General features: G+C 35.7%; 1 protein-coding gene across 1 annotated transcript in view; it reads left to right on the top strand.

Annotated features, from left to right (window-relative positions):
- Positions 1 to 18,560, top strand: part of HOOK1 (hook microtubule tethering protein 1) — a 65,805-nt gene that overhangs the window by 14,026 nt on the left and 33,219 nt on the right. The window contains exons 4-9 of the mRNA XM_040232729.1: positions 1,448 to 1,498; positions 2,817 to 2,949; positions 8,328 to 8,395; positions 9,581 to 9,643; positions 10,360 to 10,443; positions 17,191 to 17,357. Of these exons, the coding sequence (XP_040088663.1) occupies positions 1,448 to 1,498; positions 2,817 to 2,949; positions 8,328 to 8,395; positions 9,581 to 9,643; positions 10,360 to 10,443; positions 17,191 to 17,357 (566 nt within the window). The remainder of the gene's footprint in view (positions 1 to 1,447; positions 1,499 to 2,816; positions 2,950 to 8,327; positions 8,396 to 9,580; positions 9,644 to 10,359; positions 10,444 to 17,190; positions 17,358 to 18,560) is intronic.

Raw genomic sequence — 18,560 nt, 5'->3', positions numbered from 1 at the left:
TATGAAATGACTTTCTTTATCCTGGTAATATTTTCTGTTTGAAAGTGTAATTTGTCAGATACTGATATAACCACTTTTGTTATGATTTTTTTTGTCTGTTGTCTTTTTCTTTTCTTTAGTCTCTCTCTATTTATATTGAAAATGCTGTGGACACCCAATAGGTCTTGCTTTTTAAAAAATCCATTAACAGTCTCTTTATTTAGTTTTTTTTTTAATGGTTTTTAAAAAAATCATTAGCTTTCTTATATTCCTGCTGTTTAAATCCTTGAACATTTTAAACTAACAGTTTCAACTTTTGTTTTCTAAGTCTTTCATCTCTCATTTTTGGGCTTCTTTCTATTGACTGTGGTTTCTCCTAATTATAGATCACATATTCCTGCTTCTTCATGTGTGTAGTAATTTTTTATTGGATGCTAGATAGTATGATTTTATTATTGAGTGTTGGGGTTTTTTTATATTTCTTTAAAGAGTGTTGGATTTTTTTCTCATAGGTAGTTAAGGTACTTGTGAATCAGTTTGATTCTTTCATGGTTTGTGGAAATGGAAGGCAGATCTAGAGTTATTTTCTCCTCTTGGACTATTTAGATTCACTAAGTTGGGCCTTTTTGAGGTCTGTATTGAATGCTTATCTGTATTAACCTGGTCATGGTCTCTTCACTCTTACTGGTGAGAATTTTAACTGTTTCTGGCCCTGTGCAGTCTTCAGGAATTGTTCAGTTTATAGTTCCCTGGATTGTTGTTTCCTTGGAAATTATTTTTGTTTAATCTCATAGAGTTTCACCCATGCACGTGCAAATTATTATTCAGCCAAAGAGTCAAAGGAACTACTGTGCAGATTTCTGGAGCTCTTTCTTTCCATAGCTCTCACCTCTTCATTTATCTACTCTGCAAATCCCAACTACCTTGACCTTCCTGAACTTCTGATGTCTATCTTCTCAGATCCACTAGAATGTCAGGCTTTGTTTCGTTTCCACCTCCCTATGCCATGGTATGAAAATTACCTCTAGAGAGAAATCTTAGACTTGTATAGGGCTTACCTTTTTTGTTTTTCTTCTCTCAGAAATTAGAGTTCTATATTATCTTTTGGCTAAGCTTGAAGATAATATTCCTGTTTTCTAGTTGTTACAAATGACTAAAGGGGGACATGCTCATAGCTAAATTTTCTAAGTTAGTACTTGAATTTTAACTTAGCCACAATTTAGTTGTGGCTCATTTTAAATAGAATCACTGTGGTTAAACTATGTAAGCAGTAAAACATTTTTTCTTTAATAAAACTCTGAATAAAGCTTTGATGTTTAAAAATTACCATGTACTTATATTTGTAGAACTCCAATACGTATTTTTGTTGTCCTTTTTATTGGGAAGTTTTTATTTTCTTTCACCTTGACATGTATTTTCTTTCATTATTAATATTAAATGATTTAATTCTTATTTTTTCTTCTGTTAGGCTAGTAATTTAAAGAAGGTACTTCAAGGAATTATGAGTTACTACAATGAGGTATGAAAATCATCTGATTATTTAAATATAAAATACTCTGTGATAATTACATTGACAATGAAAAATGACTTGCTTTTAGTTTATAACATTTTATGATGTATAATTCATAATTGAAAGATACTATTTTTTCTCCATTTTTAGTACACTCAAATTTTGTGAGCATAAAAGGGCTAAAGCTTAATATATTGATTTGTAAAATAATGTTTATATGTTGCTACTCTTTGATTATTTTCTCAAATAAAATTGCTTACATCTTTATATAATTTTATTTTATGCAATGCTATAAAGTAGATCTTATAATTAAATTGAAGTATTTTTCTGTTTAAAGTATTATTCTGTTTCTTTCCAGTGTAAACAGCAGCAAAATACACTATGAAATTATGCTTGTGCAAGTTAATTGAGGAAGAATGCAAAATAAAAGTAGTATTAAAGCCACATTAGATATTACATTATTCAAGTACTTTGTTTTTCTTATTCAGCATTATAAGAAATTCTCTAGTAGGATTACTTGATATTAGAAGGTTAATTGCTTAATGTGTGAAAGCTTTTGGTCTGGTTTTACCATTAAAGAATTTTTTTTTAAATTTTTGTACAATTGAACTTGTTTCTTCCAAGTAATTTTAGAACTAAAATTTTTCAATTCACTAATGCCTAAAACTCATTTTGAAGTTTTGTTTGTTTTTTGTCTTTTTAATGCCAAGATTCTCTGGCAGCTCAGTGATAGAACTTGGCACTTTCACTCCCAGGGCACAGGTTCAGTCCCTGGTTGGGAAATTAAGATTGCACAAGCCATGTGGCACAACCAAAAAACAGAATGAAAGTTGTTCCATCTCTGAGTTGTGTCCCACTCTGCGATCCCATGGACAGAAAAATTATAGAGCCAGCAAAGATTAATCGTTTAAATCTGTTATTCATTTGTCAAAGTGTGACAGTTTATTTTGTGTTTCTCTGTTCATCGAGACTATATCAAAATATTTTGAATATTCTTTGACTTAACATAAATCTGTTTATTTTTTATGGAAAGGCATAAGTTTTATCATAATAGATCAGGCCAGGGGCTTCTTAAACAATTCCTCTCTCTGACAGTGGAGTAAAATCATACTTGGTATAAAACCATGTTAGTTGCATTTGGTTGGTTCTCAAAATTTTAGGAGCTTGCTTGCACTTTGCTAACTGGTTTTAGTCAATAATTGTGGTTTTGTCATTTGTTAATTTCATGAACCTATTTATAGAATTTATCTTCCTTATAACAACTAAATGTAGTTCATTCTCTGTAGCCTACATAAGTGAGTGATCTAATTTATTTTTAACACTGCAGTTTTTGGGGCAACAGATTTCTGAAGAACTTATCCCTGATTTAAACCAGATAACTGAATGTTCAGATTCTGTGGAGCTTGGGAGATTGCTCCAGCTTATTTTAGGTTGTGCTGTCAACTGTGAAAAGAAACAAGGTAAGTGAATTTCAATTATTTGAGGATATCTACTTTCTAGAAACAACCTACACTGCTTATAAGAAATAGCATAATAATGTAATATTGAGGGTTGGCAGAAGGCCAGAGGTTCTGAATTCAAGCACAGCTCTGCCATTAAAAAGCTACATATTTTCAGTATAATTGTATTTCTGGATTCTGAGATTCATATTCAGTGGCTAAATAAAATGTACTTTAATTAGCTTAATTTAATCAGTGCTTAGGACTTAGCGGATATTCAATAAAAATTGTCCTTATTCATTTGATAAGCTTTCTCTTTCACATACAGAACCTTATGTTGGTTGAGATTTTCATAAATGATTATGCAGCTGCTAAATTATAATCCAGGCTTCTTCAGGTGATATTCTGCTATTTTCAGAAGAATGCCTTCAGTGTGTCCTCCAGATAAGCAGTCTGATGATATAAATGGAATTGAGGACTATATTAGTATATTTGAACACAGTAATCCATATTGAGCTGAGTACAAAAAGAGTGTTTTTGGTTGAAAGTAATGAGTAAAATGATGAACTGAACACACCAAGATCTACTTCTCTCAGGAGCTTGCATCAGTCTGGGTGATGAGATTTTTGATCCTAATATTTTTTGCATGACTCATCCAAAACTGGCTTTAGGGCATCACCTTCTTAAGAGGATGTTGGGTGCTGAAGTTTGTAAAATACTTTGTCAGAACCTTAGAAAATATTCAGTGTTATCTAACTAATGAAGAGGGCACATAAGACAAGAATTCATTCAGGAAGGAGAAAAATGAAATATATTAAATCAGCTATAGTTTATCAATAAAAAAAGGGTTTGGGTATCAGAAAACTTTCATATTAGGCCATCTCTATTATTAACTGGCTGTTTTTTCTTGGGCAAGTGAGTACTTTCTATAGGTTTTTATTTCTCATAGCTATCCTTTGTTGTGCAAAAAACTTTGCAGTTTAACTAGGTCCTATTATTTATTTTTATTTTTACTACTCTAAGGAGTAGTAAATACCCAAAAAGATGCTGCAGCAGTTTATGTCAAAAAGTGTTCTGCCTATATTTTCCTTTGAGAGTTTTACAGTATATGGTCTTACATGTAGGTTTTTAATCCATTTAAAATTTATTTTTGTGTATGATGTTAGAGAATGTTAATTCATTCTTTTACATTTACCTATTCAGTTTTTCCAGTACCACTTACTGAAGAGACTGTCTTTTCTCCATTTTATATTCTTGCCTCCTTTGTTATAGATTAATTGACCATAGGTATGTGAGTTTATCTCTGGACTTTCTATCCTGTCCCATTGATCAACACCTCTGTTTTTGTGCCATTACCAAACTGTTTGATTACTGTAGCTTTTGATTACTGTATAGTCTGAGGTCAGGGAGCCTGTTTCCTCCGGCTCTATTTTTCTCTCTCAAAATTGCTTTAGCTATTCAGGGTCTTTTGTGTTTCCATACAAATTTTAAGATATTTTTGTTCTAGAGTGCAAAAAATGCCATTGGTAATTTGATAGGGATTGCAGTGAATCTGTAGGTTACCTTTGGGTAGTGTAGTCATTTTGACAATATTGATTCTTCCAATCCAAGAACTTGGTATATCTTTACATTTGTTTTTGTCAGCCTAGACTGTTGGTGGGAATGTAAATTGGTACAGCCACTATAGAGAATATAGATGTTAAAAACTAAAAATAGATTTGATTCACTCTTGTGCGTATATCTGAAGAAAACTAATTAGCAAAGATACTTGCACCCCAATGTTGATTGCAGCACTGTTTACAATAGCCAAGGCATGGAAGCAGCCTAAATGTCCATCAACAGATAATGGTTAGTACGATGTGGTACATATATACAATGGAAGATTACTCAGCCATAAAAAGGAGTGAAATATGCTATTTGCAGCAATATGGATGCAAGTAGAGATTGTTACTAAGTGAAGTAAGTCAGACAGAGAAAGACATATATCATATGATATACTAATATGTGAAATCTAAAAATTGTACAAGTGAGTTTATTTATAAAACAGAAACAGATTCACAGGCTTAGCAAACAAGCTTATGGTTGCCAAAGGGGAAAGATGGGGAGGGCAGATAAACTAGGATATTGAGATTAACACATGCAAACTACCATATTCTACTCAATACTCTATAGTAACCTATATGGGAAAAGACTATGAGAAAGACTGGATGTATATGTATAACTACTTTCCTGTATACCCAGAATGAACACAACATTGTAAATATACTATATTCCAATGTAAAATAAAAATTAAAAAGGTAAAGGAATGTTTGCCTTAGGGGAAAAAGAAAGAACATAGATGATTCATGGGAAGAGGTAAAAATTAACATTAAACTCCAGCATTAACAGGAGTTTGGAAAAAACTAATTTCAACTCTTGTACATGACTTAAGCAGTTAAGATCTTCCCTGGTAGCTCAGAGGTTAAAGCGCCTGCCTCCAATGCGGGAGACCTGGGTTCGATCCCTGGGTTGGGAAGATACCCCTGGAGAAGGAAATGGCAACTCACTCCAGTATTCTTGCCTAGAGAATCCCATGGATGGAGAAGCCTGCTAGGCTACAGTCCACGGGGTCACAAAGAGTCAGACACGACTGAGCGACTTCACTTCACTTAAGCAGTTAAAGACTTCAATGGAGGGTTTAACTGCAGATGTAAAATAGCAAGAGAATTTGAAGTGGAGCTTAAAGATATGACTAAATCTCATGAGAAAATGTTAATAGATGAGTTGGTTCTTATGGATGAACAAAGAAAATGGTTTCTTGAGATGGAATCTACTCCTGGCGAAGATGCCGTGAAGATTGCTGAAATGACAACAAAGAATTTAGAAATTACATAAACTTAGTTGATGAAGCAGTAGCAGGATTTGAGAGGATAGACTCTAGTTTTGAAAGAAGCTATACTGTGTGTAAAATGATATCAAGAAATTTGTGAAAGGAAGAGTCTGTTGATACAGCAGACTTCACTGGTGTCTTATTTTAAGAAATTGCCACAGACACCCCAGCTTTCACTAGCACCCTCTTTGGTTTTTTCCTAGCAGCCATCACCATCAAGATATCAATAAGATCCTCTATTAGTAAAAGGATTAGCACTTACAAAAGTCTCAGATGATGGTTAGGATTTTGTTAAAGCAATTTTTAATTCAGGTTTGTACATGTTTTTTTTAGATATAATGCTATAGTCACACAATTGATTACAGTAGTTTGTAAACAGAACTTTTATATGTACTGGAAACTAAAAAATTCATGTGACTCACTTTATTGTGATTATTGCTTTATTGTCTGGAACTAAGACTAGAGATCTCTTCAAGAAAATTAGAGATACCAAGGGAACATTTCATGCAAAGATGGGCTCGATAAAGGACAGAAATGGTATGGACCTCACAGAAGCAGAAGGTATTAACAAGAAGTGGCAAGAATACACAGAAGAACTGTACAAAAAAGATCTTCACGACCAAGATAATCATGATGGTGTGATCACTCACCTAGATCCAGACATCCTGGAATGTGAAATCAAGTGGGCCTTAGAAAGCATCACTACGAACAAAGCTAGTGGAGGTGATGGAATTCCAGTTGAGCTATTTCAAATCCTGAAAGATGATGCTGTGAAAGTACTGCACTCAATATGCCAGCAAATTTGGAAAACTCAGCAGTGACCACAGGACTGGAAAAGGTCAGTTTTCATTCCAGTCCCAAAGAAAGGCAATGCCAAAGAATGCTCAAACTACTGCACAATTGCCCTGATCTCACATGCTAGTAAAGTAATGCTCAAAATTCTCCAAGCCAGGCTTCAGCAATACGTGAACCATGAACTTCCAGATGTTCAAGCTGGTTTTAGAAAAGGCAGAGGAACCAAAGATCAAATTGCCAACATCTGCTGGATCATCAAAAAAACAAGAGAGTTCCAGAAAAACATCTATTTCTGCTTTATTGACTATGCCAAAGCCTTTGACTGTGTGGATCACAATAAACTAGAAAATTTTGAAAGAGATGGGAATACCAAACCACCTAACCTGCCTCTTGAGAAACCTATATGCAGGTCAGGAAGCAACAGTTAGAACCGGACATGGAACAACAGACTGGTTCCAAATAGGAAAAGGAGTACGTCAAGGCTGTATATTGTCACCCTGCTTATTTAACTTCTGTGCGGAGTACATCATGAGAAACACTCAGCTGGAAGAAGCACAAGCTGGAATCAAGATTGCCGGGAGATATATCAATAACCTCAGATATGCAGATGACACCACCCTTATGGTAGAAAGTGAAGAGGATCTAAAAAGCCTCTTGATGAAAGTGAAAGAGGAGAGTGAAAAAGTTGGCTTAAAGCTCAACATTCAGAAAATGAAGATCATGGCATCTGGTCCCATCATTTCATGGCAAATAGATGGAGAAACAGTTGAAACAGTGTCAAACTTTATTTTTCTGGGCTCCAAAATCACTGCAGATGGTGACTGCAGCCATGAAATTAAAAGACGCTTACTCCTTGGAAGAAAAGTTATGACCAACCTAGATAGTATATTAAAAAGCAGAGACATTCCTTTGCCGACTAAGGTCCGTCTAGTTAAGGCTATGGTTTTTCCTGTGGTCATGTATGGATGTGAGAGTTGGACTGTGAAGAAGGCTGAGCACCGAAGAATTGATGCTTTTGAACTGTGGTGTTGGAGAAGACTCTTGAGAGTCCCTTGGACTGCAAGGAGATCCAACCAGTCCATTCTGAAGGAGATCAGCCCTGGGATCTCTTTGGAAGGACTGATGCTGAAGCTGAAACTCCAGTACTTTGGCCACCTCATGTGAAGAGTTGACTCATTGGAAAAAACCCTGATGCTGGGAGGGATTGGGGGCAGGAGGAGAAGTGGACGACAGAGGATGAGACGGCTGGATGGCATCACTGACTCGATGGGCCTGAGTCTGAGTGAACTCCAGGAGTTGGTGATGGACAGGGAGGCCTGGCGTGCTGCGATTCAAGGGGTCGCAAAGAGTCAGACACGACTGAGTGACTGAACTGAACTGAACCTATAATATCTCTGTGCTATACCTGTACATGTGAATTCATCCCATAATGTTGAATATTTAACAAGATAGAAAAAATTGTCATAGTTGTTCTAAGATTAATTGCAATTTCTTCTCTTTTTCTTCCTTATAAGAACCTTAGAGATTTTCTTTAAAACATTTATAAATATTTATATGAATATTTTCAATTATGCATATTTATTTTCAATGGACATATTTCTTGTGGAAAAAGTATTGTACTTGCACAAAGAATTATATGTAGTGAATGAATTTTTATGTGGTTAATTGAATGGCTGAATTACTGTAGGTAAAGAGTAGAGTTTTTATCAGATCTGATTTTTTTTTTGAATCATAGAACATATTCAGAATATAATGACGTTGGAAGAATCTGTTCAACACGTGGTCATGACTGCTATTCAAGAGGTGAGTTATATCATAATCACATATGTATAAAAATCCTAAACCAAATTGAATAAAACTGTTCATAAAAACTTTATGGATGTATATTTCACTACTGTATAAAAGTGCCCTTTGCAGTAGGTTGACTTATGTTTGACTGTTGTGTCATCCGTTCATTCTTTTTCCCCAAAATTTCTTATAAGGACTTCAAGCCCAATTTTAGTACCTCTGCATTTTAAAAGTTAAATTACTATTAAGTCCCTTTAAGTAACTTCAGCTAAGCAAGATAAACAGCATCTTCCCAGATAGGAATTTTTATACTTTCTCTTTTTTCTGCCAGATAGAATAATCGTCTCTGAAATTTAAAGTGTCTGTGTGTATGTATCTTATGTGCATTTTCAGAATGTTAGAACTGTGAGCAAATACAGTGATAATTATATTTCAGAGCCAAGTCATCTGGGTTCAATCCAGTCTGGTTATCTTAAGTTATGTCATAAAAATTCAGAATTCATTTGGCACTCATTCTTAAAGTCAGACCAGAAGGCTGAGATGAAGTCAAGTGAAGAGCAGGCCTGAGGGAAAATTGAGTAAAGGGTTAGTTTGGAAGAGTCATGACTTAAAGGGAGACAGCATATAGGACTTGAAAAATGGGTATACCCTGAGTTTGCATTGCTAGTTTGAATTGAAAACATCGCTATGCATAAATATACATGTCTCGCATATGCAAAAGAAATTATTTTACAGTATCTTTTTTCTCATATAATTGTAGCTCCTACATTTAAAATGGCTTCTTGGATTAGGAATTTTGCCACATAACTCATTTATAGCTGAATTTTTAAAGTGCCAACTCATGTTACAGAAGAATCATTCTTTAAAATTATTTAATGTGCTTGATTTTATGTAGAATTTGTATTATAATTTTTAGTACATTAGTATTTTAAATATATCTATTTATATATTTCAAGCACATACTACTTTTTGTCTTCACTAATATAATGTTTGAACATTGAATTATTTAGCTTAAACTGCTATATATTTTTTATTTGAGTAAAATAAGGGTCATCATATTAAGGCAAGGAAAAATTAAACATAAAATACCTTACTGTTATTTTTACTGTGTAAAAGAACTTCTTGCTTATAAAACAAAGTGAATACTTATACTGTGTATGCCTCAGTTTATTGTACTTAATTTTATTATTTTAATCCTAGTTGATGAGTAAAGAAATCGTGAGCTCTCCCACAAATGATGCTGTTGGAGAATTAGAACAACAGGTGAGTATTTCAGTATGTGAGGAAAATGTAACAGCAGTAGCGTTCCTCTGTCAGTTATTGGGTTAACTAAAAGGTTCATTCGGGTTTTCCATACATCTTAACAGAAAGACCCAAACGAACTTTCTGGCAAACCCAGTACTGTCTTTAAAGGCTTACATTGGAGAGCACATACAAGATATTATCCTCCATGAAATTTAGATAGTTTGTTCTCTTGTAAGATCTTAAATATTATTATACATTCCTTCATGAATGCAGGTAGTGTTGATTTCCACAGTTTTTAATGATGGTGTTTGAAGAGTCAAGTGGCATTATTAAACTGTCCTGATATTTATTAATACGTATGTAGCTCATGCTATATAGTTACATAATTAAATAGCAGACAATTTAAAAAATTCTGCTAAATTCTAATTTATGTAATAAGGAAATGTGATTTTTATCACAATTGCTTTCCTTTAATATTGAACTCTAAGATTCTGTACTCAAGGCTCCTTTCCCTGGTTGTTTTACACAGTTGTTTTCCCTGGTGGAAAAGATACTCTCTTCCTCTGTATAACCCAACCTGGGTTGGAAGGGAAATGGTAAGAGAAGAGGCAAATGCGTTTGTTAATTTTGAAACTGTTTCCAACATCAGTATATATATGTGTTGTGATAAAAGTATATTTTTCAGTTTGTTTCAAAATATAATTTATTAAGAATTAGGACATTTTCTGTTTCAGCTTAAAAGGGCCCTAGAAGAACTTCAGGAAGCACTAGCAGAAAAAGAAGAACTGAGGCAAAGATGCCAAGAACTAGATATGCAGGTACGGATATGAGAGTAATTTCCTCTTTGAATTAGTAAGCCTTTTTAAATTAATTAATTGGTAAAGTGTTTTGGAGATTGGGTTTTATTTCATGGAGGGACCATTGAAAGAGTTTGCTATAGACTTGAATATTGAAACATAAATTTGATCATTTTTCTTTTAGAGTTGAAAATTACTGGCCTAACTACTTTATTGAGAAGATCATTCAAATTGTAGAATTTCAACTGCTTAGATAGGGCTTAATTTGTTATTCTGTAAAAAGGGGAAACTAAAATATCTCCTTTATAAGGTATGAGTATAAAGTGGAGTCTTTTATGGAAATACTTAGAAGTGCTTGACTTCCAGTAAATGCAGGTGCAAAGTTTGTTTTGCTAACATATACATGTGTATGAACACATATGTAATTCTCAGGTTCATATGCACATACATGTTACCAAAATAAACTGAGAATGAGAAACAGTAGTTAAATAGTTAAAGGGGTGAATCGTCAGACCAGGCTTCCTGTATTCAGAACCTGATCATGTTACTGTTGTTGTTGTTTAGTTGCTAAGTCATGTCCAGCTCTTTTGTGATTCCATTAATGGTAGCCCGCCAAGCTCATCTGTCCATGGGATTTCCCAGGCAAGAATACTGGAGTAGGTTGCCAATTTCCTTCTCCAGGGGATCTTCCTGACCCAGGGAAGATCCTCAGTTGCAAGTGGATTTACAGCTGAGCCACCAGGGAAGTCCTGGTCATGTTACTAGCTAGTTGTGTCTGCTTGGGCGCATTGCTTAGTTTCTCTATGCTTCATTTTTCTCTTTTGAGAAATGTTGTGATAATAGTATATATTTCCCTGAGCGATAGTGAAGATTAAGTGAGTTAATATACTTGAAGCTCTTAAAGAGGGCCAGGCACATAAGAGGTTATGTATGTGTTTGCATATATTGTTATTATTAGGTGAAAGTGCAAATATGAAATTATGCAATAAGTCAAGGTTAAATATACCATCATAATATGCTACATGTGAATTGTACTTTTCTTTCAAATAATGAGCTACATAAATAATTGACTCTGAAAAGTATGAGGACAAGGAACAAGGCTTGTGGTAGCAATACCCTTGCTTAAATATCTAAAATTATAGGGCTGGGTGTGTTTCTAACCTTCATGATTTGCAAATGAGATGAGAAGTGACTTGGTCAGGGTGATTCAGATGTGCAGGGCAGTGACAACCAGCACCAGAATCCAGTTCTCCTAACTTCATCATTAAATATCCCCCCTCTATGTTTGAACAAAACCAGTGTTTATATTTGAACAAAACTAGTGTCTCACTATGTTTTTCCCTTTCTTCCTTCTTAACCACATGCACAGCATCTGAAATGTTTTATTTTTAAGTAAGATTATCTCCTTCTTCCAGAATACCTCATGTAAAGAGTAGAGGACTGACTCATTCAGGTGTTACCAGCCTTATGTAAGATCACTGTACAGTTTTCTGAGAAATTCTTTTTTAAAAAAGAACACAAAATTCAGTTAAAACGTTTCAGTATTTGTAATACATGGTGAAGAGTACATGATGATCTGATTTTAGTTGAAGAGTATAGGCATCCCAAGTTTTGGCATTTTAATTCCAGTATCAAAATAGAGGCAACCTTCAACTATCTGCTACACGTGTGAAATAAATGACTGCTGCATATAATCAGAACTAAAAGTAATTGATTAACAATATGAATTTCACAGAGGTATATATGATGCATACCCTAATTTTATAAGAAAAATTATTTTTGAAAAATGTTTATTTTTAATCATATGTAACCAGACAGTAGGTTTCATTACTTCATGGCAAATAGAAGGGGAAAAGGTGGAAATAGTGACAGATTTCTTCATCGTGGGCTCTAAAATCGCTGTGGATGATGACTGCAGCCATGAAATCAGAAGATGATAGCCTCTTGGCAGGAAAGCTATGACAAACCTAGACAGTGTGTTGAAAAGCAGAGACGTTTCTCTGCTGAGAAGAGTCCATATAATCAAGGCTATGGTCTTCCCAGTGGTCACATACAGTCATGAGAGCTGGACCGTAAAGAAGGCAGAGCACCAGAGAATTGATGCCTTCGAACTGTGGTTCTGGAGAAGACTCCTGGAAGTCCAATTAATAGCAAGGAGATCAAACCAGTCAATCGTAAGGGAAATCAACCATGAATATTCATTGGAAGGACTGATGCTGAAGCACAGTACTTTGGTCATCTGATGAGAATAGCTACCTCATTGGCTGGGAAAGATTGAGGGCAGGAGAAGAGGGCATCAGAGGATGAGATGGCTGATGGCATCACTGATGATGAACTTGGATTGGACATGAACTTGGGCAGACTTTGGGAGATGGTGAGGGACAGGGAGACCTGGTGTGCTGCAGTCCATGGTATCACAGAGTCAGACGTGACTGGGCAACTGAACAACAACAACAAAACTGGAGAGTGATATTTAAATTTGGGGGGAATTTTTTTAATAGCCAACCAAATGAACCAAAAAAGAAAAACAGGTGGCAAATAAATTCACCAAGGGCAGGTAAACAAGCAAAAGGGCTTAACCTAATAAAGTTAAATTAAAAAGCTTGGTGATCAAGGAAGGAAACAGGCATATGATATTGACAGAGGTGCTGCAGAACAGGAACCTGCTGTTCTTTCTTCATTCCTTGCTCTTGCTGGGGAGTCAACAAAAATCTTGTGACTTCTCACAGTAATCTCAATCAGAAGGAAATTCACTCTTTGAGTTCTTCATTTTATTTGCACTAGATATGAGTGGAAATAATGGCCAAGAAGAAACTAAGGGCCTGACTCTTTCTGATAGGAACAAAGGGTATAGGGCCACACACTGAATTGGGGCAGCACTGATGCCCAAAGGGATTTCTCCACAGAAATGGAATACCATTCTCACCGTCCTTGTATGAGGTACTTAAACCTCAGAAATGATAGCTTAGCCCATGTGTTATTAAAAAAGATTGCCCACTGGCTCAGCTGCTCTTCCCCACCCCCACAACTACTGCCTTCCCTCACCATTCACAAGGCTGTATAGAGTGGTGGAGAAAAAACAGTCCCAGCTATAACTTAGAGGGGAAAGCATACCAGGCCATGGGGTACATTGGAGAGCATGTCCAAGAAGTCTTCAACATTGCCAAAACAAATAGGGTATCTTGACTGCCAGCAAAGCATGAACTAGATGAAAAGAATAAAAGCATGACATCTGTGTGAACATTACAGACTAAAACCAGAAATAGATAAGTGTATGTAAGAGATAGTAGCCGAGCTTAAAGAGGCTACCCAGGTGGCTTAGTGGTAAAGAATGCCTGCCAGTGCAGGAGACACAGGAGGCACGGGTTTGATCCCTGGGTCAGGAAGTTCCCTTGGAGAAGGACATGGCAACCTATTCCAGTATTCTTGCGTGAAGAATCCAATGGACAGAGGCGCTTGGCAGGCTACAGTCTATAGGGTCGCAAAGAGTTGGACATGGCTGAAGTGACTTAGCACGCATGCACAAGCTTAGAGAACTTTTGCTTTATGTAGTATTACAGTTTCATAAGAACACTTCAGTAGAGTAGACTAGGTGGTAGGACAGTGAAGTGAGATTTAAAAGGAAATTTCAGCTAGAAACAAATCAGTGAGTAACATCAAATCTCATCCTAGTTAAGCTCTCAGATTTCAGGAATAAAGGCAAAACAACTCTGTAACACAGGTAGAAAAGCCAAATCACCGACAAAGATAAGAAAATCAGGCTCCCTTACAACTCTGATGCCAGAAAATGGAGGAGCTATATCCCCAAAATGCTGAGGCAGGGAAGAGCATTAACTGAAGAAGCGTTAACTGCATTAACTGAAGAAGAACGCAGATGCAAATTCATGAGCGCTTCTGGGGAAAAAACTGCTTGTTCACACAGTCCAGTTAGCAAACGTTTTAATCAGAATAAAAAAATGCAAGAACTCTGTAGTGAAAGATCTCGTGGTGAGGCATAACCCATTTAAATAAATATCTATGTGCATTCTGTGCAGAGGTTACAGACTCTGGAACAACTGAAACTCTGACTCACTAAGTCAGGAGGAAGCCTGATTATGTGTACTTTAAAAAGAAAAGAAAAAAACCCACATGAGAATTTGATGTAAGGTTTGAGAAGCTCATGTAACCTTACAGTTTTTGTCCATTGATTATGGGGCCTTTGGGAAAGTTAGGATGAGTTTATCAACAGCTCTTTCCTCTGCCTTATTCAACCATTAATCCTAACAGCTATCAGTAGCTCTCTTTCACTTACTGCAGTAACAGAGGCTGGTTATTCTTGCTTACAGTATAACATACTCCTACCCAGCATTGTGTCGCATATAGTGAGGCAGTGATCTTCAAACCTAAAGGTGTCTGAAAATTATGTGTGAAACAGGACTCCAGCTATAGAAATTTATGTTTTAAGTTTTTAAATAAGCTAATATGATAAAAATATTAAATCTGAGTGATGTGAAAAAAGAGCATTATTTTTTTTAGCTTTTTGAGAGAGAGATAGAAAAACTAGAGAAACAGAAAGGGACAGAGGCAGGTACAGAGTGAACAAACTATCACCATGGCATCTTGTTAAGAGACATCTAGAACCACCTCTGGACATTCTAAGCCACTCAATCTGGGATGGCTCTGGAACCACTATGTGAAATACATGGTTAGGAACAGGGTTGGTTACCCACTAGATATTGAAAACTAAGTTTGCTCTTGCTCTTCTCCTTTCTTCAGGGGATTCTTATCCAATTTGAAGACAAGGTATTGTTTCTACTCTACCAGTCTTGTAACAGCCCCTACCCTCAAGCTAATAAGAGAGATTCTTTTCTCATGCCCCCCAATAGCATAATTTCATCAAAGCACCACATTTTCTTTCCTGTAATTGTTTACATTTCTTCTGTAGGGATCTTAAAGGGTACAACCTCTATTGTTTTTTGTATCCCAATAACAGGATTATAGTTACTAAACTGCTTATATGACAAGGATGGATGCATGCATTGTATTTAGGAAGAAAAACTGTTTCCTCTTTGTCTGGGAATGGTTTTTCAGACTTTGTGTTACTCATTTGGAAGACAGTGTTTGTAACTTGCCTACACTGTATTTAAGACCATATAATATAACTTGATTTTTTAAAAAAGATTTATTTATTTATTTATTTATTTATTTTTGGCTGCTCTAGGTCTTTCTTACTGTGCATGGGCTTTCACTTGTTCTGGTGATCAAGAGCTACTTTTTGTTGCAGTGAGAGGGCTTCTAATTGTGGTAGCTTCTCTTGTTGTGGAGCACAGGCTCAGTAATTGTGGTTCTTGGGCTTAGGTGCCCCGTGGCATGTGGAATCTTTCTGGATGAGGAATCAAACCCATGACCCCTGCATTCACAGGTGATTCTTAACCACCAGACCACCAGGGAAGTCCCTATAACTTGATTTTAATTTGCTGTTATTAGCTCGGTGTGTCAGTATGTAGTCCCATTCATGTAACTAGACTGCATTGATTACACCTTTTGAAACTATAAGGAGCAAACTTGTGCAGTAATATGTTGTGAAAGTGAAAGTCACTCAGTCGTGTCTGACTCTTTGTGACCCCATGGACTGACTATACATCCATGGAATTCTCTAGGCCAGAATACTGGAGTGGGTAGCCGTGCCCTTCTCCAGGGGATCTTCCCAATGCAGGGATCGAACCAAGGTCTCCCTCATTGCAGGCAGATTCTTTACCAGCTGAGCCACTAGGGAAGCCCAAAACTTACAATGTATTATAAGTTATGATGTCAGTCTTTTTCAAACTAATCTTAGTAAAATCCCATGTAGATGTCTGGTCTTAGAAAGATAAGAAAGAAAGATAGCGCTAAGTCATGTCCAACTCTTGCGATCCCACAAACTGGAGCCCACCAGGCTCCTCTGTCTGTGGAATTCTCCAGGCAAGAATACTGGAGTGGGTTGCCATTTCCTTCTCCAGGGGATCTTCCTGACCCAGGAATTGAACCCAGATCTCCTGCTTTGCAGGCAGATGCTTTACCAACTGAGTTACTCAGGAAGCATGTCTTATAAAAGGTTGCAGCCTTATCTCTAAATGTTTAAAGATATTTTTAAATGAAAAAGAAGTAGACCTAAGGGAGCAAATGATGCTTGTTAACACAAATGTGTAAGTAGAATTAAAAATGTATCGAGTATGGTATAGATGTCATTCTAAAGTTACATGTTTATATCCATTAAATCTTAAGCAAATAGTTTCAGTGTGCAGTTGGGTTCAGTTTTTTGCTGGTGATTCACTAACCAAATAATATGGTTATCCCCTGAAAATACATGTGAATCTGATAATTTTCTACTATGAACCTAAAATGGTAATTTTGTGCATATTTGTTTGTACCTCAGTTTACTAGGTAACAGCATCCTGAAAATACATTTATACTTAAAAGGGAAACAGATTATTTTTTTGAAGTAGATCGGTGCATAAAATTTTTAGAGACTTAGAAACAGTTTCTTCTCTGACCTAAAGCAAGCAAGAAGTTTGGAAGATATTCTGCTTTATATGTATTAACTCTCTTTTCTCTGTATTAATAAAATTAATTTTATTTCTTCTGATCCAAACCTCCTAGACCCAGAATTCCAGCGCTAGAAGGATCCTTAAGAATTTATCTAGCCTGATTGACCAGGCTAGTTAATGGCTTGGTCAGATTTAGAATCTAGAACTCCACTCTAAACTCTTATTTGCTACTGATGCTTATGTTTGTGTTTTTGATTTTTAGGTGACAGCGCTTCAAGATGAAAAGAATTCACTGGTTTCTGAGAACGAAATGATGAATGAAAAACTTGACCAGTTGGATGGATCTTTTGATGATCCAAATACAATGGTTGCAAAAAAATATTTTCATGCACAGTTGCAACTAGAGCAATTACAGGAAGAAAACTTCAGGTAGAATTTTTAGTAGAAATCATTCTATACAGTTTTATTAAACTAACAGCTAAAAATCATAATAGCAACAATTGATGATTAAGCATTACAATGAAAATACTGTCTAGTATAAGTGGATCCTGTTCTCGTAGGGCTAACAATCCAGTTAAGCAAGTGGGATACATATATAAAAAGCAAAACAATTCAAAATAATGTGTGATGAGGGCCAAAGGCCATAGGCAAGTCCACGAGGAATTTAAAAGAACGATTGCTGAAACCTGGGGAGAAGAGAAATTTTTGCATAGGAGAGGGAACTTGATAATTGGAAGAAATATATAAATCTGACACTAAAAGGATGCTTTTCATATCAACTTTTATATTCTTTTGGGAAAAAAGTGTACATCTAACCTTTGATAAACATTATCTTTTTGTGTGCTTACCCCTGAGCCCTGCAGTGTAAGGCCCTGGTAAATAGGTGTTCCAGTTGTACTGTATGTGTTTTTTTGTTACTTTATTTTGGTATGATTTCAAACTTGCTGAAAAAAGTTGCAGGAATAGGATAGGGAGCTTCTGTATATTTCTCATTCAGATTTGATATTTGTTTTACAGTTCTATTCATTTGCTTTAGCAGTCTCTTTACATAGTCAAATGTGTATATATGTTTTGTTTTTTGAACCATTTGAGAGTAAACTGGAGACATACTGCTTTACCCCTGTGTACTTCAGTGTGTCTTTCCTAAGAACAAAGATATTCTCTTATAAACCACAGCATAGTAATCAAAATTAGTGAATTGGTCTTTGAAACAAATCATTATCTAATCTACAGATCATATGCAAATTCTATCAGCTATCTCAGTATCCTTAAAACTTAAGTTTTCTCTTGTGTCAGAATCTAATCCTGGATCATGCTTTGCATTTAGAAATGGATTCTTACTCAATGGACTATCATTCCATTACTGTCGTCATTTATTTTTATGTTTAAATTGTCCTAGCTTTGACCACTGAGAAGCCTTTCAATTAGCCATGTGTCTTTACAATATGTTTCTATCCTTTTTTGAGTAGTTTCTTCTTTCTGGCACAACAAAATGTTTCAGACTCTAATTGTTCTTCCTTGACTCTAGGATCAACCATTTTTCCAAGAAGTCCTGATTCCTTTTAGTGGAGAATATTATTCTCCACTAGAAACAGAGATCTATGGTCTAGATGAATTTTTCTGTCTAGATTT

Source organism: Oryx dammah, unplaced genomic scaffold, assembly GCF_014754425.2.
Source record: "Oryx dammah isolate SB20612 unplaced genomic scaffold, SCBI_Odam_1.1 HiC_scaffold_28, whole genome shotgun sequence".
In the NCBI taxonomy this organism is placed as follows: domain Eukaryota; kingdom Metazoa; phylum Chordata; class Mammalia; order Artiodactyla; family Bovidae; genus Oryx; species Oryx dammah.
Note: the sequence above shows the minus strand (reverse complement) of the source record. Positions and strands in the feature narration are given on the sequence as shown.